General features: G+C 39.0%; 1 protein-coding gene across 2 annotated transcripts in view; it reads right to left on the bottom strand.

Moving 5' to 3' along the window:
- Nucleotides 1-23,908, bottom strand: part of GRXCR1 (glutaredoxin and cysteine rich domain containing 1) — a 316,157-nt gene that overhangs the window by 116,861 nt on the left and 175,388 nt on the right. The window contains exon 1 of one of the 2 annotated variants that reach the window (XM_058722726.1): nucleotides 12,629-13,634. The exons of the other annotated variant lie outside the window; for it this stretch is intronic. Coding sequence (XP_058578709.1) covers nucleotides 12,629-13,138 — 510 coding nt within the window. The 5' untranslated portion in view covers nucleotides 13,139-13,634. Of the gene's footprint in view, nucleotides 1-12,628; nucleotides 13,635-23,908 lie in introns of those variants that run through there. 2 annotated transcript variants of the gene reach the window in all.

Raw genomic sequence — 23,908 nt, forward strand, 5'->3', positions numbered from 1 at the left:
TTTCCTGCTCCTGTGAATAATTGATGGAGCTATGTTTTCAAGAGCCTGGACATACACAGGGCGCCTGGGTGGCTCAGTCGGTTGAGCGTCCGACTTCGGCTCAGGTCATGATCTCGCAGTTCGTGAGTTTGAGTCCTGCATCGGGCTCTGTGCTGACAGCTCAGAGCCTGGAGCCTGCTTCGGATTCTGTGTCTCCCTCTCCCCTGCTCGTGCTCTGTCTCTCTCTGTCTCTCAACAATAAATAAATGTTAAAAAATAAAATTAAAAAAAAGAGCCTGGACATACACAAGATGAAGTTGGGTAGTTCCAAGAACTGGAAAAAGTAGAAGTGGGGTATTCTGAGAGACAACTTTTGTGAAAGGCCCGTGAGCAGCATCAGTGCAGCATCAAAGGGCTGGAAGAGCAGAAATGAAGATGAATGTGCCAGAATCCACAGACCAGGACCATGGCTAGGTTTTCTGACCCCCTCAAGCAGATCCTGCAGATCATAATGGTAGGGAAAGAAGCCCCAGTGATGACTGGTATAGGACTTCTTGCCCACCGTACGAAATAGGAGCCAATAGTCACTTTGAATCCAGTATGGAAAAAATCAAGTCAAGTGGTCTTTCCAGCAGTGGTTTCTTGTGCCTCACATTTACCTCCAACAGAAAGGACGGACAGAAGAGAGAGAGAAAGCCTGTTGTGCAGGCTGAGTGGGCAGCTACCTAATTTCCAGCACAGGATTTGGGTCTGCTTCAGTCCTCATAGGCTCTCACCACCAAGTCACTTCTTTGGGGGCATAATTCCATCTCTAGAAATCTTAGAAATATGAAAAAGACTTTTTGAGAAAGCTAACTTGTAACTGAGGCAGAAAGAACTGGCCATGGAAGATGCTGAAGTAGGCAGAAATAAAGAATAATAAAAGAAAAAAAAAATATATATATATATAAAGAAAAATCCCACAATTAGAAGAGGAGCCCTGACAGCTGTGATTAATTAAGAGAATCCATGATGCTGTGTCTCAAAGCTCCATGATTTAGTTTTTTATATGGTTCAAAAGAGAGGTGGTAACCTTAGTTAAGTTTGGTTGGTTTATTGGTTATTGAAATTTCCTAATACTTTCTTTTAACTGACAAATGTGTATATGTTGTCCTAGAACTACAGTTAAAAGCACAAGGTACTCACAGAGGCAAATTTTCAGCCTTCAGGCTCTTGTTGCTGTGTTTTCATTGTGAATGAAGTTCCATGACTCTAGAAACGCACTACTACTGAGTATTGGTCTGACCTACTCACCACACAAAATTTGCGCCATTCCAAGTTATCTGCTTCCCAGAATCACAGTTATTTCCCTAAGATTGTAGGAATTAGGATCCATGACCCCTGGGAGACAAATGGCTCCCTTCCTGAACAAAGTTTCTGGCACTATATGAGTAATGTGTAAAGATCATTGTTAAAGAGCCTACTAAAAGGAAATCCATGAAACCCTCTGAGGCTGATACAGTCTATGGTACAACCACTTACACATAATTCATTTCTCTCCTCTTTGCCCATCTTTCATTTCTCTCCTCTTTCTGTATTAAAAAGACCACTAGTTTAAATTTATTGGTTTCGGGGCGCCTGGGTGGCTCAGTCGGTTAAGCGTCCGCCTTCGGCTCAGGTCACGATCTCACAGTCCGTGAGTTCGAGCCCCGTGTCCGGCTCTGTGCTGACTGCTCAGAGTCTGGAGCCTGCTTCAGATTCTGTGTCTCCCTCTCTCTCTGACCCTCCCCCGTTCATGCTCTGTCTCTGTCTCAAAAATAAACGTTAAAAAAAAAAAATTTTTAATAAATAAATAAATTTATTGGTTTCTTATACTTAATACAATACATTTGCCACTTCATTAGTGATAACTTTATTTGCTTTAAGGTCAATTCTTTTTACTTAGTGTTATTCCATGCTGATAGTTTGCCACAATCAAAACTGTGTTCCATCAACTCCATAAAGTGCTAAGGCATAGCTAATTACAAGACCAGAGTCTAAAAGGATTAACATCTTTGACTAACACAATAAAATTAAATTTTGTTGAATATAGAGTCCTGTATGTAAACACAGAAAAAAAACTAACAAGAGTATTATATTAAATAAAAACAGATGTTTTATGAGATTGAAAGTTTTAACCTCATGAATCTTTCCACTGAGAAAAGATGTTTGAATGAGTCAACAAGCCAACATCACAACAGTGTGATGTGGCCACCAAAAATATTATTTTAGTCTTAAATTATATTCATGGAAGTGGGTGACAGATGGCCTTCACTCTATCCTGGTATGATCAGTTTCAGTAGGTTCAATATCCACAGGATAGTGAGACTTGAGTCCTTGTCTTGCCAAGACTCTGAATCTCTTCCCTCTAGAAATCCCCACCAAAGGCTAGGTAAGACCTTGACAGAGATGCTGTAGAGAAAATTCAGGCATCCAATGAGTGGTTGGACACTAGTTGCCTAATGGATAAGAGCCCAAGCTTTGGAGTCAAACTTTCTGATAGTTATATCACTCACCATCATGTGACTTTGAGCAAGGTACTCAGAATCTGTGAACTTGTACCAGTTTGCTCCTGCTGCTTAACCAACCACCCCAAACAGAGTGAAATGCAACGTTAAACGTTTATGGCTCACTCTTGAGTCTGCAGTTTAGCTGGCAGTCAGCAGATCGGGGCTAAGCTATGAAGGATTTGGCTTCAAAATGTTGGTTGGGTCCAGGTCTGTTCTTCATGTGTCTCCCTCTCCTAGGACCAGCCAGCCTCCTGCAGTATGCCTTCTCTTGGAAAGAGTGCGGGAGAGAAAACTCAATCATGCAAGCACATTTCAAGCTTTTTCATGCACCACATCTATTACCGTCCCATTGTCTAAAGGGAGTCATGTGGCCAACGCTAAAGTCATGGGCTGTAGAAGTCCACTCTTTTTTTTTTTTTTAATTTTTTTTTTCAACGTTTTTTATTTTTTATTTTTGGGACAGAGAGAGACAGAGCATGAACGGGGGAGGGACAGAGAGAGAGGGAGACACAGAATGGGAAACAGGCTCCAGGCTCCGAGCCATCAGGCCAGAGCCTGACGCGGGGCTCGAACTCACGGACCGCGAGATCGTGACCTGGCTGAAGTCGGACGCTCAACCGACTGCGCCACCCAGGTGCCCCTGTAGAAGTCCACTCTTATCCTCATGCAGTCATGACAGAAGTGCGTCCACGTGTGACACACATTGGAAAAAAGTTGAATCTACCATAAAGTCTTAGTTTTCTCACAGACAAAATAAGTTTACTGTACCTACCAGGTATGGCAGGTAGACTAATGGCTGGCCAAAAATATCCATGTCCTAATCCCCACAACCTATGAATATGTCACCTTATACGGCAAAAGAGGCTCTGCAGATATTATTTCACTAAGGATCTTGAGATAGGACGATCATCCTGGATTACCCAGGTAGGTCCAATATAATCACAAAGGTCTTTATAAGGGAAAGAAGATGAAGGGTTAGAAAAAAAGATGTAACAATGGAAGCAGAGGTCAGAGAGATGCAGAACCAGGACCCAGGGAGCCTCCAGGAGCTGGAAAAGGCAAGAAACAGATTCTTCAGAAAGCCTCCAGAAAGAGTAAAATCCTAAAGAAAGCTTGATTTTAGTCCCATAAAATTCCTTCCAGACTTCTGACCTCCAGAACTATAAAGTAATAAATCTGTGTTATTATAAACCACTCAGTTTATGGCGATTTGTTTCAATAGGAAAGTAATACACTAGGTGAATAATTATTACCATTGTTCAATCCCCCTAAATATGGATACTGCAGGCTTTTTTTCTTTCACATAACCACACAATTAATCTGGATGCCAAAGGCCTTGCTCTTTATTTCTGGGGAAAATCTTGAGTCCTGTGTCATTCAAAAGGGCAGTGTTTACTTGAGCTCAGCAGAATCTTGAAACATGAGAGGGCATCACTTCTGCCAGATGTTTCCCAAACAGTATGCTAACAGCTGTCAAAAGAAGGTGCTCATGAGTCAGTCATGAGAGGACACTGAACCTGGCTCTACACCAAACGTAACGTGCAGGTAAGCACAGCTGCTCTACCAGCACAGGCTGGTTCTGGAGCACTGATGAGCAGGGCAATCCCACAGCTTGTCCATGCTGACCCTGCTCTAATCCACAAAGCCCACTTTCCAATCTCTAAACCTGCCAATTTCCCCTGAGGTCACAACCCATCCAACTATTCTCCTTTCCCAAAATGACCCTCATTCAGTCTCTACCAGATTGGCATTCTTTCTCCTTGTTTGATTTCCACTGACTTGTCAGCACATAATTCCCCCAGGTTTTCTCTTCTAACAAAAACTATCTCTTGAAAATCAACAACCTGGCTTTCACTACTCTACCCACTCTGTGGACTAGTCAAGCTTTCAGACTTTTCATACAATAAAGATCTTTAATTCTATATCATTAGTTACATAAAAGGTGCAAAAAAAGGGGGGCAACTTAATTCTTCCATGGCCTAATTGTTGGAGGAGTTAATCAAGAGGACATGGCTGTCAACTGATGGGCAGTCACAGGCTTCTCACCTCCTTTCCTGTCCTTGGAATGTATGCCCCCAGCCACCATTCCCACAGCTGAAGCTGTTCAAGGATGCAGCCTTGAGAGAGTAAGGTGTTATTGAGGTCATCTGAATAGTATTTGTAACTGAAGTCAGTTAAGGCCTCTATATAAACTTTTAAAATTCCAGTGGGGGGCGCCTGGGTGGCGCAGTCGGTTGAGCCTCCGACTTCAGCCAGGTCACGATCTCGCGGTCCGTGAGTTCGAGCCCCGCGTCAGGCTCTGGGCTGATGGCTCGGAGCCTGGGGCCTGTTTCCGATTCTGTGTCTCCCTCTCTCTCTGCCCCTCCCCCGTTCATGCTTTGTCTCTCTCTGTCCCAAAAATAAATTAAAAACGTTGAAAAAAAAAATTAAAAAAAAAAAAATTCCAGTGGGTATGGACATATACTCATCTTGTGGCTACCCAAGACAAGCTTCATAGGTAAGTTCTTTTGCTTATTAAACTTGCCACCTACCAATCTGGAGTGGCCTGTCTCTTTCTCTGGTCAATTCCTGCTCTCCATGTACAGGAGCTTGTTTCAAATTTAACCCAGGAAGCTCCAGAGGTTGTGAACTAACACCAATTTTGTTGTTTAGGAATCAAAAAAATAATAAATACTTCTACAATTTATTCTATTAACTATGAAGGAATTACATGAACAAAATGTGCACCTACTTCTTCCTAACAAAATGTTCTAAGGCATAAATAATTTGTCAGAAATTAGGTGACATAATGAATTATTACAAAAATAAAATTGAGCAAAGAGATCCTAAATATTACTTGAATAGATTTGTGTACATGAACCAAAGTCCCTTAATAAAAATTTCTGTATGGGGGTGCCTAGGTGGCTCCGTTGGTTGAGCATACAACCTCGGCTCAGGTCATGATATCACGGTCCGTGGGTTTGAGCCCTGCATCAGCCTCTCTGCTGACAGCTCGGAGCCTGGAACCTGCTTTGGATTCTGTGTCTCCCTCTCTCGCTGCCCCTCCCCCACTTGCACTCTGTCTCTCTCTCTCAAAAATAAATAAACATTAAAAAATTTCTGTATGAAATTTTAACATGTCTATAATCTCTAAAACTCCTTCCAGGCAATAGTGATTGAGGAAGTGATGTATTTATATAGTGTCAACTTATAGACTATTAAATATTTATATTGCTTTTATACAAAATTCAAGGTACCGGGTTTCAAAGAAAATATCAGAAACTCTGTAAGCATGAGTAGGACCACCCAAAGATGTTTGTCTAGCCCTGCTATTATATTGCTTTTATAATGTTTGGAAGCAGCAGGTGCTAATTTCCTAATTATGTGGTAACCATTTGCTATCAATAAAAGTTCACTAAGCAGTTTCAAGTCATCTTGTAGAATCTGTGGGTTTTCTCAGCATGTTGTTCTAATGTCAGAATTTAGGTAAATTAATGGATTAAGCGTCAGCCTTCCACAAATTAAAATGTCACAATGATCCCATGTCCTGACGATACAAGTACATAGGAGAGAATGAGAAATATTCCAACTAGATACTCATTGAACTAATGAGAGAAATCTGTAGTAAGATTCATGGAATTGGGATAAGTACTCATGGTCAGAGTCACTGTTACTGACTACTGGAGCCTTGTAGGATCAAGATAAGAGTCATTAATTATATAGATTACCCTTCAGTCCTTGGGCCTTGAAATGGACCTAAATTAGAAAGAAAGCAAGAGAAGTTGAAGGAAGGAATGTAATAAAACGATGGTCTAGGAAGAGAAAGACTAAATGGAGAAAAATATAAGCATGGGAGAAACGAGCAATGGGTAGCAGAGACTATGTTAGGCCAGTAAGAAAACAGAGAGGGAAAAGCCTCTGGAAAAAGAAGATAAAGTCAAGTTTTGTGTCTGAATTCTTCCAGAAATCACTTTACACAACAATTCACAATACATTACTGAATAGTCCATGAAGGCAAAAGCTGGGTCTTACTCCTCACATTATCTACTTAGTGCCTGCTCCATAATAGATATGTAGCAAATGGTAATTAAAAGAATGATTGACTGAATCTAGAAGATAACCCACAACAGAAAGAACCGAATGGAGGGAGCTACTAACACTTCACCACGCAAAACCTATTCCTATCCAATAGGAGAAATCTCCAAACTAAAAAGAGATGGAAAGGAAAAAAAAATAATCACTTTGTAAGAGAATTTCACTTAATTCATTAACTCAAAGAAAGAACATTTACTGAAGTCCTAATCAGCATCAGTGTCAAACGCTGTGGCCAAGAGTAGCAAAGCATTGGTATGTGGAAGGTGGTCATCATAACAGCACTTCAACAAGTTTGAAGGGTTAACTCCTTCCAGATCATGCACTCCTTGCCTGCTAACCTAAGTCCATTGGTCTGTAGGAGAACTAACCGCCTTTTCCTTGAGATTTTGCAGATCACTTGGCCTTGACGAATAAAGGACCAGGCTTTCTTGGAAGATAAGCCCTGACCCCATTAAAAACAGCTGCCATCGATGCCAGCAAGTCTGTTGAGGGTCATGTTGACATATAATTAACTGCCAGAGCATCAGCTTCTCCTGCATGTTAGCACCCCCCACCAACCCCCCCCAACCCCACCCCCGCCCATTTCTCAACCCTTCCCCTTTAAAACCCTCTGCCTTCACCTGGACTGGGAAGACAGTCTTTAAGACATTAGTCCACCATCTTCCCAGGTTGAGGCTTCCTAAATAACGCAACCTTTCCTTTCCCACCATCACTTGTCTCTTGAGTATTGAATTTCGAGAGGTGAGCAGCTGAACCAGAGTTTGCAACTGGTTCTCTGTCCAGTAACAACAGGAACTTCGGGTGTATCAGTTTGCAATTATATAATTTTCCATAAAAATATATCATTTGTACCAACCCATTTTGGGGTTGTAATGTAGTTTCTTGCATCATTTGGAATTGCATAAAAAATCCTGCAGCTTTTGCTATTCCTGATAGCTAAAAAAGGCAATATTTCCATTAATAGATGCTTATTTTGATAGAACATTACATAATAATTTTTCTGAATGAGATTTTAAATCCTATAACAATGTTTCATATGCAGAGAATATGCTCAACTTATTATTAATTAATAATGATAGTACCTCATGAAATTGCTATGAGAAATAAATGTCAATGCACATAAATAATAAGGACAGTGTATTTAGTAAGTACTTAATCAATATTTAGTATTATTGTTGTTGTTTTCCAGAGTGGTCCAAATAAACCACTGGGACCAAGGAGTCATCAAGAGTATCGCCTTGTTTTCATTGGAATATTACTCTATTGCCAAAGCTAAAGTTTCCTAGAGATGAATAATAAGTACAGCCAGAAATTTCTGTTAATCATTCATCCTAAAGTTAGTGAACAACGCTGAGCAGGGGTCTTCCCGGACTTAACCCAGTCACCCCTTCCCAGTGTCAACCCTTGCAATCTGAAAAGAGTTTAATCACATGATGTTATAGAGATGATAAGGTTTGATAAATTTTAAAAATATAATTTAAGGGGCTCTTGGGTGGCTCAGTCAGTTGGGCATCAAACTCTCGATTTCGGCTCAGGTCAGGATCTCATAGTTCATGAGTTCAAGCCCCACATTGGGCTCTGCCCTGACAGCACAGAGCCTACTTGGGATTTCTCTCTCTCCCTCTCTTACTCCCTGCCCCTCCCCGACTTGTGCACTCTCTCTCAAAATAAATTAAAAAAAATAAAGGTGAGGTTGAGTGTTTTTGTATACAGCACTGCACTTTGAAAACCTAACAAAGCCAAAGCAGTGCAAGGCAGGGTTCCCAGGTTACTAGCTTTGGGCCAGACACTTGATTTCTCAGTTACTACAAGCAGGCATTATCGCTCCTTATTTCACAAAATCTTTGGAACAATCAAGTAAAATAATGTGCCCGAAAATATTTGCAAAATATAAATTCTTCTGCAAATGTAAAATTATTTTTATTTTACTTGTCTCGAAATGTTAAAATGCTTATAAACACATTAATCACAGATGTGCATGTAAATACAAAGATGAAAAGTTATATGTTTGAGTTTTTAGAAAGGAACCAGCAAATTATAACATGGGGATAGCTATTGTCCTTCTTGGCATCTATTTTTCTCTAATACAGTAGCTTTAAATTTGTAAAAAGAGGGAATTAAAAGTATAGAAATTACAGAAAAAAGACTATAACTGAGTATACAACAGATTATACAAGTTTGAAAATAGGATGAAGACAAAATTACTGATATTTAATTACTGCCTGAAATTTAATCCCATAGGAACAAATTAGAAAAAAACTCATGATCTTAATTATCTGCATCATTGACCCACCCCAAGAAGCTTTGGAAATATGTTGCTGCTAAGGTCAAGGTGTATTGCAAATCTTTTTTTTTTTTTTTTTTTTTTTTTGCTATAAATTTATTCAAATCAAGAAAACTGTCGTATTTAAACCTCTCAAAGTAATTTTGGCACATATGAAATCATTAAGTCCCTGAGATCTTTTTATAGGCTGGTTTTTGCACTGTCTCCTCCCCAAGCACCTGGGTCACTCACTGCCTGTCCTGGCCCCACGGGTGTGTCTCGAACCTTATCATGCCCTGAGTGATGAGCGCTATGAGCCACATAGTGGTCTTATAATTTGTCTTGCATGAGGTAACAGTGACTAATTGTAAAAAATAAATACAAAATAATTTTTTTCTAAAATTCTCCAGTAATGACGAGTAAAATCATTTATCTAGGTAGAATTATCCTTACAGAATTTCTTAAAGAAAATTAAAACACCACACCTACATCAGATTGTACTGGTAATTTCAGGAACCATTTCTAAACCAACTGATTGATAAAGTAGGATACAAGAGGAAACAAGTCTGTCGGGATATCTTTATCTTTGGCTCAGGAAACCCCTCCCTGTTGATCTAACATGATCAGAAGAACAAATGACAGATGAATACGTAACTTCTTTGTTTTCCCCCTTAAATATTGAAGACATAAAGAACATCAAGGAATATTTTTATTAACTCTAGCGAACTGGATGAATTTCCATTTTACATGCTAGGTCAATGATTCTCAAACTTCAGTGTATGGATGAACAACCTAAAAAGCTTCTAATAAATGCATATTTCCAGGCCATCACTAGATTCCACGTTCTCAGATTTCCAAATGAGCCTCTCTTGAGCATTACATTCTTGTTGTTTCTAGGAGAAATGGAAAAACCAAGCACCTGTATCTGAAGAGCTATAATCTAGACGCATTGGAGGCTTTGAGAGATTCACAAATGAAACAATGAACCACCCTCTACAAGGCCCACCTGCACATCTAAGTGACTTTCCTCTCTTTACCTCATGGTCCATTAGTACCCTCAAAAACTTTAATTAATATTGCACATCCTCAATTACCCAGAGTTCTATAGAGTAAACTAATTAACACATGAAATGGGAATTTGTTCTAATATCCCTTTTATACACAACTTTCTAAATAAGTGTTCCTAAGAAGTAAAAATATTTGAGGCAAATAATTTCAATGACAATTCTCTGCACAGCTGAAATGTTTGCAAGCTCCATGCCAATATTTTATGAGACAGGAGTAACAGAATGGGAAACTAACAGAGAAGAAGCCAAGTTATTTACCGGTTCTTTGAAAGCTTTTATTTATAACTGGGTTTCCTCTCAAGTTTCAAGTTGAATGCTTTAAGATTTTATGACTTAAAACAGGAAGAAAAACCTGTGTCTTCAATTATAGTGCCTTGCTTCAATAAGATTGTGCATTGAAACCTTAATCAAATATCCAAAATATTACTCCTCACTTTTTCCTCCATGAGAGAAATTGCTACATCACAGTTACATCCAGTTAGGTTTGCTGCTTATTTTCTAAGGGATGTGGAAAATATACAGATATCCAGGGAAGAGTCACATCTGGTCCCATAACCATGTGTAGAAGTAACTTCATGGTAACTTCTGCTTTTAGTCCCCGGGGCTTCTCTGCCACTGCATTGTGGGATGCCTATGGAAACCTGTACTCAGTCACCCTAAAGCACATGTCTAAGACATTTGTCACTCCTTATGACACCTATCCTTTAACAAGCAGCAAGCATCCAAATCAGCTCTCTATATAATGCTGCATAGGTTGTCTTGTACAACTCTGAGGGGTGCTATTTACACAGACAGTGATGTGAATGGAGCCCCTTGAAATAGCACAACTAGCAGCCCCCATCCAAGAGAGGAACTCCTTTAACTTATGTTTTGTCCTGGAGAGATCAGAGAACATTCCATGATGACGATGGTGATGATGATGATGATAAAAGTAATGATGATGGCCAAAATTTGTGAATACTTGCAACATGCTGATTACTTTGCCCACATTATACAGAAAGAAGGACCGGCTAGAAAGAAAAATGGTTAAGTACCAGTCTTTGAGGGACTTCTGCTAGTAATCGCTATTGTCCTCTTGAAGCAAAGGGTAAATGGAATATGGGTAAGTTATTAAAAAATGAGTTTCTCTGGATTTTTTTTTCAAAAGAAAAAGGGTGATGGAATTACACATTGAAAAGTATACAAGTTAACTATTATAAAGTAATGTAGTAATAACATCTGATTATAGAATTTCTTCTGTTTCCTATATGTGAATTTATAAGCTCTTTCAGGACAAAGCCATAGGGAGAAAAACATTTTCTCTTGAAGATGTAAGGTATTTACCCATAAATAATAATTTTGGGGGGAGATATGAATAAATTCAAATCACAGTACTATAACTGGTGCAGAAGTTTTGTAAATAACCTTCCAGATCGTAAAGCAGTTCAAATCATGACTCAATCAAAAGCTAAATTAATCACAATAAATGCAAACATTTTTACACTTATTACAGAGTCTTGGCTTATACTTTGACAATAATAATTTCTGCATTAGATAAAACACAGAGGCCACTAAGATTATTTTAGAAGTCTATACAAGATCTCCAAATTAGTCAAACATAGTCATCAGTTTCTAACTTTTGATTTCCCACCTCATCCCTAATCAGTGAAATCTTTCATGGGTAAATTCTACATATGAAAATAACCTTTGATTTTAACTGCTTTTACCCTTTAATTTCTTTTTTTTTTTTTTTAATCCTGGTGATGTGATCTTTCCAAATACTTCTTTGAAATGAAAAATAATAAAATACTATTGGTTAAAATCCTTTCTCCCTACCACTGTTATATCTGTCTATAATGCAGAGGCACTGGATAATTCATCAAGGAGATTTTATTTAAATATTGAAAATAATACAGAATGGTATTATAATGAAAAATATTGGTTTGCTACCTTAATGATAGTGATTATGAATTCTATTCCTGAAATAATGATCCCTGCTTTTAACAGAAAATCATTTTACCAATGCTTCTGGGCAATTTCAAAAACTTGTCTAAACATTGTATCATTGCCAAAGGCCTCCAGACCTGAATAATGCATTCCTACATTACTGTGCAGAATCTATCACATTTTAAAGGCTAACATTTTTCCTATAAGATCTGGATCTCACTCCATACATTTACAGTGGGATAACTTTTTCAAGTGCTACTCTAGAGTTCCCATGGGCAAATGAATGAAGAAAGGCACCTCAGATAAAAGCTGCAACCCCCAGAGTAGTAGGGGCAAGTCGAAGTTTGTCTTTACAGCTTCCTAACATTCCAACTGAATCCAACGCCACTGAATGCAGCTCTCAATGTTCTCTGGTTTAAAAGCCATACAAGTGACGATAAGTGCTAATCTGGTATCTGGAAGGTGATAAACCAAAAATTAACTCCTAAATTGTGCTCAGATGCTTTGAACACCAACATCTTGGTAAAGAAACAGACACATTGTTTTAGTCACTGCACACTGGAAGAAAAGACCACTTAGAAATATGACTTTGAGAATCCATCTAATTTGCTAAGCATAATGACCCTCTTTTTAATCGATGGCTGTTGAGACAATATCTTAGATGGGGGAGTGACTCATGAAGTATGTAGGAGTCATGAATAAGAGAAGCTTGCTTTCAACTGGAGGGCACAGAGGTGTTGAGATGGTGAGTTAAGAACAAAGCCCGGGAAAAGCAAAGTGCATTGACTTACCTGCAATACTTTGGTCAAATTGTTAAATAGAGCTTGGCCGGCACTCACTTTGTACTTGACGCCTCTGACTGTGCCATTTTTGCTTAAAATGTGGACTCTTCTTGTACCAAAACCCTTCTCACTGGCAGCCCTCGCTAACACCAGCAAGTTATCCTGGTCGTTCTCATACTCATCACCTTCTGATCCTATGTGGCCGTTTTGCTGTCCATCAGACTCACTCAGTCCATCTACCCCACAGATGCTGGCACATTCAGAATCCAGGGAGCCTGATGGTTGCCCATCTTCATACACTTCCTTCAGAACTCGCCCGCTGTGAGATGACGCGATCCGAAACCGGACTTTCCGTGGTCTGTCATTTTCTGGCTTTATGTCCCTTTTTAGCATGATCACTTCCACCCACATAAACAATTCACATAATCTTTGGATCAGTGTTATTGCATTAGTCCCCTTGCCACATAGCAATATCAGAGCCTCATTCTCGCAGCAGCAGCACCCATGTGAAACTAACATCGAAAGAAGATTCCTAAGAACTTACAGTGCGTCTCTGCTATTAATAATGAATGTGTGTGTGTGTGCTATGGTTACCTTTAAACTAAAACCTGCAAATGATCCCAGCCTTTAAATATTAAACAGCCATGGTGGACTCTTTAACAGGACAAATGCAAGAAAGTGGCAGGTAATGAAACAATAAATAAGTATGGGGCAAGGAAACAAAAGACCTGAACTTTGAAGCCAATGATGAATGTTGAAAAGGATCTTTAACAGAAGAGTATCTCTACAATTCGCTGTCCAGAGTGGAGGCCAGAGATAAAGTATGGAATCTAATGTGTAGGATGGGACGTGTCATAGTCCTCCCACAGGGCTTCTTTCTTCTATCTTCCACTGTGATCTTTCAAAAGGGCAGTGAACGTGTTACTTGCCAACATGGAGCTTTTAATATTAGTTATGAAATAATCTCTTCGACTTTGTCAGCATTGTATAAGATGCATTTTCAATACACATCTTCATGCACAAGGGGTTTTGCTAAAGAATAACTTTTTAACAAACTGTGAAAAGAGAGAACATTTGCCTTGTTACTTCCCACTTCCGCTAGCTGAAAATTCTCTCAGAGGGAAGGATTTTGGAAGGAAACATAAGGGACAATGAGGGAGGAATGGAAAATCTTCCAAGCCAGCCAGATCAGGCAAAGAGGTCCTGGTGATCTGCATTAATGCATATTATATCCAAATCACCCATGCATACAGAACGGACCTCCTAACACCATGCTCAGTGCATTTTCTGACACTTTGGTGAGTGACTGAAGAATCTCTTAAGATACAAGGGCCAAAAATGAACAAATCAGGAGACTATAGATGCTAGAGAGGATGTGGAGAAACGGGAACCCTCTTGCACTGTTGGTGGGAATGCAAACTGGTGCAGCCACTCTGGAAAACAGTGTGGAAGTTCCTCAAAAAAATTAAAAATGGACCTACCCTATGACCCAGCAATAGCACTGCTGGGAATTTACCCAAGGGATACAGGAGTAGTGATGCATAGGGGCACTTGTACCCCAGTGTTTATAGCAGCACACTCAACAATAGCCAAATTATGGAAAGAGCCTAAATGTCCATCAACTGATGAATGGATGAAGAAATTGTGGTTTAATATACACAATGGAATACTACGTGGCAATGAGAAAGAATGAAATATGGCCCTTTGTAGCAACGTGGACGGAACTGGAGAGTGTGATGCTACGTGAAATAAGCCATACAGAGAAAGACAGATACCATATGTTTTCACTCTTATGTGGATCCTAAGAAACTTAACAGAAACCCATGGGGGAAGGGAAGGAAAAAAAAAAAGAGGTTAGAGTGGGAGAGAGCCAAAGCATAAGAGACTCTTAAAAACTGAGAACAAACTGAGGGTTGATGGGGGTGGGTGATGGGTATTGAAGAGGGCATCTTTTGGGATGAGCACTGGGTGTTGTATGGAAACCAATTTGACAATAAATTTCATATATTAAAAAAAATTAATTCTCAGGAAAAAAAAAGATACAAGGGCCATATTAAAACATACACTGTGGTGAGTATCCCAACCTGTTTGCACCTCCAGAGGGAGGATCCACACTTGGCCCTCATACTGCACTTCAAGTTTTTTTTTTTTTTAATGTATAGTTTTATGTGATATAAACTTAATTTACTTTTATTTTAGAAAATTCAGACAATAATAGCACGATGTTGTGAATAAAGTCACACAAAAAAAGAAGAGTCACAAATCACCTCCCTGGAGATGTTAATAATTTTGTGAAACATCTCCCAGTGCCTATGAAGACGGGATGCTCTGATGGTCACAAAACTACATCGCCCAGCCTCTTGCAGTTTAAGAGGAGAAGGAACAAGTGCTAGCTTTCACTGATGGGATGGGAACAAAAGCCACGCCTCATTTGTGGACCAAGGCAGTTAAGAGAGAGAGTGCCCCATCCACGCCTTTTCTCCTCCTTCCCCATCTGCTAGCTGGATGACCCTTGAAGCCATATACTGAGCTTGTCAGAGCCACAGGTTCACAACCATCACCGCCCCGCACTAAACTATGTTATGAGCAAAAACTAAGCCTTTATTGTGTTAAGCAGTGGAGGTGGAAATTTAAGGATTGTTTGTTAGGGCATCTATCAGTCCTGAATGTGCTCTCATATATTCAACATCTTGCTTTTTTCATTCACCATTATATAGTGAGTCATTTCCTATATATTTCTGAAAAAACATGAATTTGATGTGTATATTAAAAGTCTTTCCACTAGCTGTACCACGTTTTATTTCTCTTTCTGGATTGCCTGATGTTTAAATTATTTAAAATATTTAGTAAAATAATGCTGCACTAAATGTTCTTGTTCAAAAATCAGTGTACATATGTCTAAGTAGTCCCTTAGTATCAATTCCTTTGGGTAAAATCGATGAGGTAAGAATTTTTTTAATGCAAAGCTTTTGATATAAATTGCCAATTGCTGATATGAAAAGTTGTATACCTTACACTTCTACTCGCATATGAGTTCCGATTTTAGCGTCTCTAACCTATGCCAACAGTGCATATTACCAATTTTCAACAACGTTTATTTTGTCAAGTCGAAAAGTAGTATTTTGGTGATGTTATAGTTTCCCAACTTTGAACACTGTTGAGGACTTTCATTCTGAATATTTTCTTCATATAGAGCTCTCACTGAAGAAAAAGATGGATGGAGAAAAATGGAAGCCTCTACCTCCTGGCTAATCAAATTAGAGAGCAAATATTAGAGAATTCTATATAATGCCAAAGAAGGAGGGAGAGATGAAGGGTGAAAGGGGGAGAGAGAGGGAAAGATCAAGTATGAGATCAGCTAAGTGACAATATAAAGGGGCTTTAACTTGGCAAAGTAAAAGAGTATGTAGTCAAAGTACACAAAAAGAGAACATAAGTGAGGAAATACTTATTGGGGAAGAAGAGAAAAAATAATTCAGCTTTATGCCCAAATGTCCAAATCTTTAAAAGACACCATAGGGTAGGGAATGAGTATGAGCCTAATCAAGAAAAAAAAATCAAAATTCTGTGCTTGTCCCAATTAATTTTTGTCCTGAATTCCCCATTTAATCTTTCCCACCCCCATTTTTCTAGGTGTTTGAGTTGGACAGAGTGCTATATAGCATGAACAGGATTTTGAAGTCATGAAACCTAGGTTCAAATTCCAGCATACCTCAGTGAAAATACTCTTTTCACCTCTCAAGTCTTCAATTTTCCCATCAGTAGAATGAAGGTAACAATATCTACCCTAGTGAGCTGTGCTTGGAAGTATCTGGAACACATTGCTCAATGTGTTTTTGATGGTGTGTACATACACTATGCGTCCTTTGGATGGAAACAACTAATTTTAGCCTGAATAAGGCAAGACAGTGGCTACACAAGACTGCAGTTAATAAACATACTTGAAGGATAGAGAGAATTCAATAAAATGATTTCAAAGTTTGTGATATTTTAAATATATATATTAAAAGTACATAGTGTGTGTATGTACATAAACACATGCATATGTATTCATATCTAATATTTACATACTATTTTAAAATAATAATATTAGTTAAAAGTCATCTCTCTTTTATGGATGAACTGAAAGTCCTGTAAACTGGAAACCAGCCTGCTACAAGTATAAGGAGGTATCTGCTGGTGTGAGAATATGCCTTGATAACTGTGATTCACATACTTATCTTAAGCTAAAATGAAAATTAAGGTGCTCTAGGGGCACTGGGTGGCTCAGTCGGTTAAGCGTCCGACTTCTGCTCAGGTCATATCTCACAGATTGTGAGTTTGAGCCCTGTGTCCGGCTCTGTACTAAAAGCTCAAAGCCTAGAGCCTGCCTCAGATTCTGTGTCTCCCTCTCTCTCTGCCCCTCCTCTGCTCACTCTCTCTCTCTCTCTCAAAAATAAAGATTAAAACAATTAAAAATTAAGGTGCTCTTTTCAGTGGATAGCTTTGTAACTATTCTTTCATTCAGGCAATGAGTATTCCATCAGTATCTACTGAGTGCCACCCAAGGATAAGACACGGTAAGACACTATGGTAAATATAAAGATATGTAAAAGTATGCCCATGCCTTCTATTGGTAACATATGCTTAAACAAAATAGCTAGAGCTCAATGTAGTGTATCTTAAACTAACATATAATCCCATTTCCTTGAAATAGCCAAGTTTCCAGTCATCTCCAATAAAAGACATCAATACTATTAGCAGCATTTTCCACTCTTATTCTGCTTACAATTGGTTCCCAGCTGCTGGATGTTAATATAGCAACTTCTAACTACTCCATCAGCCACCTTTTCCCAGAATCAGTTTATTTTTCTCTATTTTTAAATCACTTTGCCAGGTTAGCATCCTCCCTTCAGAAAGAAGTTCCTTCATCTCTTCCTTTGGATGTACTCTTTCAATCATTTATTCATTTAACAATATTTATCGAACCCCTAATAAATATCAGAGAGTTGCTGGATCTATACAGGTGAACACAACAGGCACATTCCGTGCCTTTAGAAATAGATAACATATAATAAACAAATAAAGATATAATAAAAAGTATAAGCATTACTAAGAAAAAGATATGGGTATAACAAGAAATGATAAAAGAAGGGAGCCTTCTCAGATGAAATAGTTACAGTCAGCCTCTCTGAAAAGGAGACAGTAGACGAGATTGCTCACGTAAAGGCTTGAGGTGGGCACGAGTAGTTGGAGATAGTTCCTCAGCTGTGGTGGCATGTGTAAAGGCCCTGAGACCAAAACGCAGCAGGTTTGTTCAAAGAACTAAATAAAAGCAGAGTGGCTGAAAATAACTATGACTTCCATCCTACAAAGCGCTTCTCAAAAGGACAATACTGAGGCACCTGGTTGGCTCAGTCAGTTGAGCATCTGGGTCTCGATTTCGGCTCAGGTCATGATCTCACAGTTTGTGGGTTCGAGCCCTGTGTTGGGCTCTGTGCTGATGGCACAGAGTCTGCTTGGGATTCTCTCTCTCTCTCCCTCTCTCTCTCTCTCTCAAAATAAATAAATAAACTTTTTTTTTAAAAAAGGACAATACTAACAAGATTTTTCCTTTTTAACCTAATCCTTAATTTATGCAACCCCCTCAAAACTTGAACCAAAAACTTATAAACCGTATTACCAATATAGAAATATCTCCAATACTCGTAAGTTTAGCACCAATGGGCATCTGTTTGTTTAAAATAGTAAGTTATAAATTCTAGAATCTAAATAGAGGATAGAATGTTGTATTAACCAAACTAGAACTACTTTGTAAAATACAATTAATGAGCAATTCAAAGACAAAATAAATGCCCCTTGTTCAGTTCCCAGTAGAAATGATAACCTAGCAGCTAGAGCTAAGCCCGGATATTTCTTGTTGGTGTCGGTTTTTTAAGTAGAATATCTAATTATTTCCTTATTTGTAGAGAAAGCAGGACATTAAAATTTAATTATTCTTTCACTCATTCCATCTCCAAATATTGCCCCACATACCATTCTGTGTGTGATTAACACTACATGGTAAAAAATAATTTTAACCATATTCCTGGCTTTTGGAGCACAATTTTTAAGATTCCCTTGAATCATAGTAAATATGCACATGTCTCCATTTGCTGCTATTTTATTTATTTTTTTTTTTTTAAATTTTTTTTTTCAACGTTTTTTATTTATTTTTGGGACAGAGAGAGACAGAGCATGAACGGGGGAGGGGCAGAGAGAGGGAGACACAGAATCGGAAACAGGCTCCAGGCTCCGAGCCATCAACCCAGAGCCCGACGCGGGGCTCGAACTCACAGACCGCGAGATCGTGACCTGGCTGAAGTCGGACGCTTAACCGACTGCGCCACCCAGGCGCCCCAATTTGCTGCTATTTTATAACTATCACATTCACTGTTTTGTTTTTTGGTTTTCAAAACAGTAAAAATTGGTCACTGAATGTGAAGCAGAAACTCTGACAGTCATTAACAAAGTAATTGTCTTTTCTCCAGCAACATTTGTCAACAGAGAAGCAATAAGCCATGACTCACTCCCCAGTACTGTTCTCAGAACTTCTGTTTGGATGGAGAGAACCTATTGATTTTTATATTCTAACTACATGGTGACTAGAGGGGGAAGGAGATTTACTAACCATCAGTGAAATAGGGAAAATAAACTGTCTCTGAAACTTTTCAGCATATACAATATTGAACCCTTTTTAACAAACATGACTTTGCAAATCAAAATTCACGGTTCAAATATTAATTTGAAGCACAGAGAGCTTCTAATTAGAGAAGAAACTAAGTGCATTTAAGAATTTATTCTTTGAAAACAGGACTATTTTATTGTTACATAACAAGAAAGATGCAGGCTTTCTTAGTTTATAGATTAGTTATGAATGGGGGCTGTGGGTATACATGATTCTGGGTTTGAATCTTGGATCAGCCACCCTCTAAGTGACCTTGAGCCTCAGTTTCCTCATATGGCAGACAGTAGTTCCTATTGCATAGAGTGTTTGAAAAGATTAAACAAAATGAGGTATATGAACTGCTTGGCATGCTGCCCAACAAATGATAACCATAAATTCTTTCAGTTACTTGAACTAGCTACATATACTTTGGAGGCTAGTGAGAAAATGGAACCAGATGAAACTAATTGATGGAAGTCAAGGAAATCCCATTCTGTTTTTCGTCTGATTCTGGGGCTTCAAGGCTGAACCAGTCTGTCATCACTAAGACCCTGGAGAAGGGCTCCAGTTTCCAAAGACTTGTTCACTCTTTACATCTCTGGACCGAGAGTTCATCATATATTAAATGCTGTACTGGGGGCAGAAGGCTTCAGTGCTGGCTTACTTCCTGTCACTATGGATCCTGAGCAGCCGTGGCTGTGTCAGAATCCCACGCTGCCCAGCTATGGATTCAACATGCAGCCCAGCATTTCCATTGGATAATTATATAAACTCTCTAAAATTAGCACAACCACAGATGAAGGAAGATCAATAAAGAGTCCCCAGAGAAACAACTTCCCCGAATGGACTTTAACGGTTCAATTTTCTTCTTTGATTCCCCTCTGTATCTTGCAGAGTGTTTTGTATATAAACAGTGCTCAGAAAAATGTTTGCTGAATTAAAATTAGTTGGATTTTAATGTCAGAACAAACTGACCTCACATTCTAGGAGAGAGGTAACTAACCACTGACATGATTACTTCCATCTCTTTCTGTCCTGCTTCTGGTCCATATGTGAGGTGGGAAATAATGTTCACTCTTCAGGCAAAAATATCTTCATCCTATAAAGTTATTGGTGTCCTTAAAGGCACCATCTACACTACATTACAAATTGTTGGATGGCAGAGTAAATAGTGTATTCTGCCTATAGAATCCAAGTCCCAGAAAGAAAATCAAAGAGAAATAAATCAAGTTTACCTATTTAGTGCTAAAAACTTGACTTGGCTGCCTTCAGCTTATAAAAGTGGATTCAAACATCCAATCCACTTAGCACCAAGTAGCTATAAGCTCAGGCTTATGCAAGTATGTTTCTCAAGCATGAAACAAGGACTTGACTCTTTTCCCCTGAATAAGGAATTTCATGTGTACTGTGTGGCTAAGATTCTTCAAACTGGGGGAAAAACCACTTTTATATCCTTCTTCAATCAGATTGTCACTATGGAGAATACCCATAAGATACGTCTTACGGTAGAAAGATTGTTTTTTAATTTTTTAATGTTTATTTATTTTTGAGAGAGAGACAGAGTGTGAGGAGAAAGGCAGAGAGAGAGAGAGGAGAGAGAGAGAGAGAGAGAGAGAGAGAGAGAGAGAGAGAGACAGAATCTGATGCAGGCTTCAGGCTCTGAGCTGTCAGCACAAAGCCCGATGCAGGGCTCAAACTCAGGAGCCATGAGATTGTGAGATCAAGACCTGAGCTGAAATTGGACGCTTAACCAACTGAGCCACTAAGGATCCCCTCGGTAGAAAGATTTTTAAACTAACTGCATTATTACTCCAGGATATTGGTGGACGGATCCAACATCTCTTAATTCCCAATAAAGAGATAATCAATGAACCAAATTATGCATACATTTATCCTACACATGGGAAGTATACTACTTCTCACAATTCTGCTTGGAACCATCCAAGGAAATACAACTACCATGGGATGGAGAAAAGATTGGATAGAATGAATGAATGTGGCACCTGAGAATAAAGATGAATGAATAAAGCATTAAAAACACTGGATCAGATCCAGAGATACTCAAGGTATCCTGCTAAGTATCATGAAGACCAGAGTTCATCCCTGAGATATTTCCAGAATCAGGATAGAAATAAGAGAACAGAGAAATAGAGTCACAGTCTTAGAAACATCAGCCTAGAAAACTAAAATCAGGTTTTCAAGTCAGCAGTGGATTTTAACAGAACATCAATGCTGAATGTGGTAGCATGAGAATGTAAATCCCATGCAAATCCCTGGAGTGGCGATTTATTTTTCCAGGAGAATGTGCTTGCAGAAAATGTAAAAGAGCCTTACAGATTTTTAAATCTATTCAGGTAAATAGCAATGCTCTCAGAGACTACCCTGCTAAATTTTTCTTAGTCATTAGTTTTAAGTTGATGAAAAAATAAAATATCCAGAGAAACATGCAAAGCTGACTGGAAAATATATATTAAAGAAATCCTTATCCTGAGACACACTTCCTTTCTTATTCCTGTGGCTGAATTTTTTTTGAATCACTGAAAATTTGACATACGTTATCTTTTACCAATAAATGCCATAAATTTACCACAAATTGTATTTCATAATCATGTTGTTGTTTTTCTTCCAAAAGCATAATGCCAGAATGGAGCCTTGGGACAACCCAATTCTATTAGCCTACCACCGTTGCCAGGGTAACAGGGGACTGCTGATTCTACTGTCTGACGTGAAGGTTAAAACTGGCAAGAGAAGAAAAACAGGGAGCCAAGACAGAAAAAAAAAAAAAAAAAAAAAACCACAACTGCATTCGTTCAGAGATCTAGAGTTTCTGTTTTCCTTGTGGGATTGTGGTTTCAAGTCCACAGATATAATAGAAAGTTCTGTAAGAGCACACAAGTGGTCCACAAGACCAGGCAAGTTCCCTTAAAGAGAAGGCATAATGCAAAATGGATTATGAGCTCTGTGGCTGAAAAGGCACACCACCCCAGAGAGCACAGGGTTCAGTTAAATCTCCCAAAGTATCTATTACACATTTAAAAGGGGGTCCTCTGCAGATATCTCTTTTTGCATCGTCTTTTGCAAATGAGTTAATGCAGTTTCCAAAGCTTTTGTATATATAAACCTGGAACTCTTAAACTAACCTGATTTGGCTTTGATCTGCTCTGTTTGCATAAAGAACCTTTTTTCCAGTATGAATATATGTCATATTAGAAACGAAATAAAAATTCACTAATCATTTATATTGACTGCCCACCATCAACTCTGGAAGCTGGGAGTCTCTTGGAAGATTCAATGGACTCCAGGGGTAAGCCTCGATGCTTTGAGAGCCAGGGAGTAAAATAGGATGAGGAGTTAAGGAAACCATTGTCCACACTTATGCATGACAACTGCCACATCCCTGACACTCTGGAGATCAATAATCCAATCACTGGAACATTAGAAGGTAACAACCTGGGCACCGACACTGTGGCTTCACAAGGGGCAGGGGCAGCGGCTGACATCTGCTAGACCTGTCCAGGCAGCTTGGGGGCCAATGGATATTGATAAGCATGAGCAAAAGGGGAAGAGCATGCCACATGAGGCTGTGCAGTTTTCCATGTGAGACTCACTGAACCCCCTCTCCTGAAATAATTCTGGAGGCTTTGGAGCAAGGGACCCTGAGGTCCAGCCATCCATCTGTTGGAGGCTCTGAGCTACTATAATTTAGGAATCATTTATTTTCACAGGCTGTATAAGCCTGAATCATATGTTCACCATTGCATAAATGTGAAAGGCTCAACCCAGAGTGCTTTTCAGGTACTTCATAAATGGATCTGGGCACCTTAGCACCGTTGAGGATTTATGCCAGGTCTTACCAGTTCTAAGATGTGCATTTTCTCACATGTTAACATCTCTGAAATTGGTGGGCATCTGACCCTCAGATCAGTCTGTGACAGTCATGACATAACTGCCTGCACATTAAAACTTATAGACTGGTTTCACTGGCTTGGAAGAAAATCCAAGACACTGGGGCCCCTGGGTGGCTCAGTTGGCTAAGCGTCTGACTTCGGCTCAGGTCCTGATCACGGTTTGTGGGTTTGAGCCCCATGTCGGGCTGTGTGCTGACAGCTCAGAGCCTGAAGCCTGTTTCAGATTCTGTTTCCCTCTCTCTCTGCCCCTCCCCTGCTCATGCTCTGTCTCTCTCTCTCAAAAACAAACATTAAAAAAAAATTTTTTTTAAGAAAACCCAAGACAATAGCAAAGTACACTTTTAATAAACACTGCATCACCAATGCTTTTGACTGCAGGAAGGACTTGTGTGAAAAATCACACACATCAATGACTCTGAGGGGAAAAGTGGTTAACAAGACTCAAACTGAGTGCAAACACATTTAGGAATATCCTAATCAATTTATTTTGTATTTATTTGCCTTTATATGTATGCTTAAGAGTGATATATGAGAACAATATCTATATAAATACATCTGAAAGAGCTTTTTCCATATGTTTAAAATTGTCAAGCCATACTAAAATATCATGCCATGGTTAAATTAGCAGGGCTTTTTTTTTTTTTCTTTCTCGGTGGTTCATAAAATAAGGATGCATCCTCCAGATGACAGCATCTT

Source organism: Neofelis nebulosa, chromosome 3, assembly GCF_028018385.1.
Source record: "Neofelis nebulosa isolate mNeoNeb1 chromosome 3, mNeoNeb1.pri, whole genome shotgun sequence".
In the NCBI taxonomy this organism is placed as follows: domain Eukaryota; kingdom Metazoa; phylum Chordata; class Mammalia; order Carnivora; family Felidae; genus Neofelis; species Neofelis nebulosa.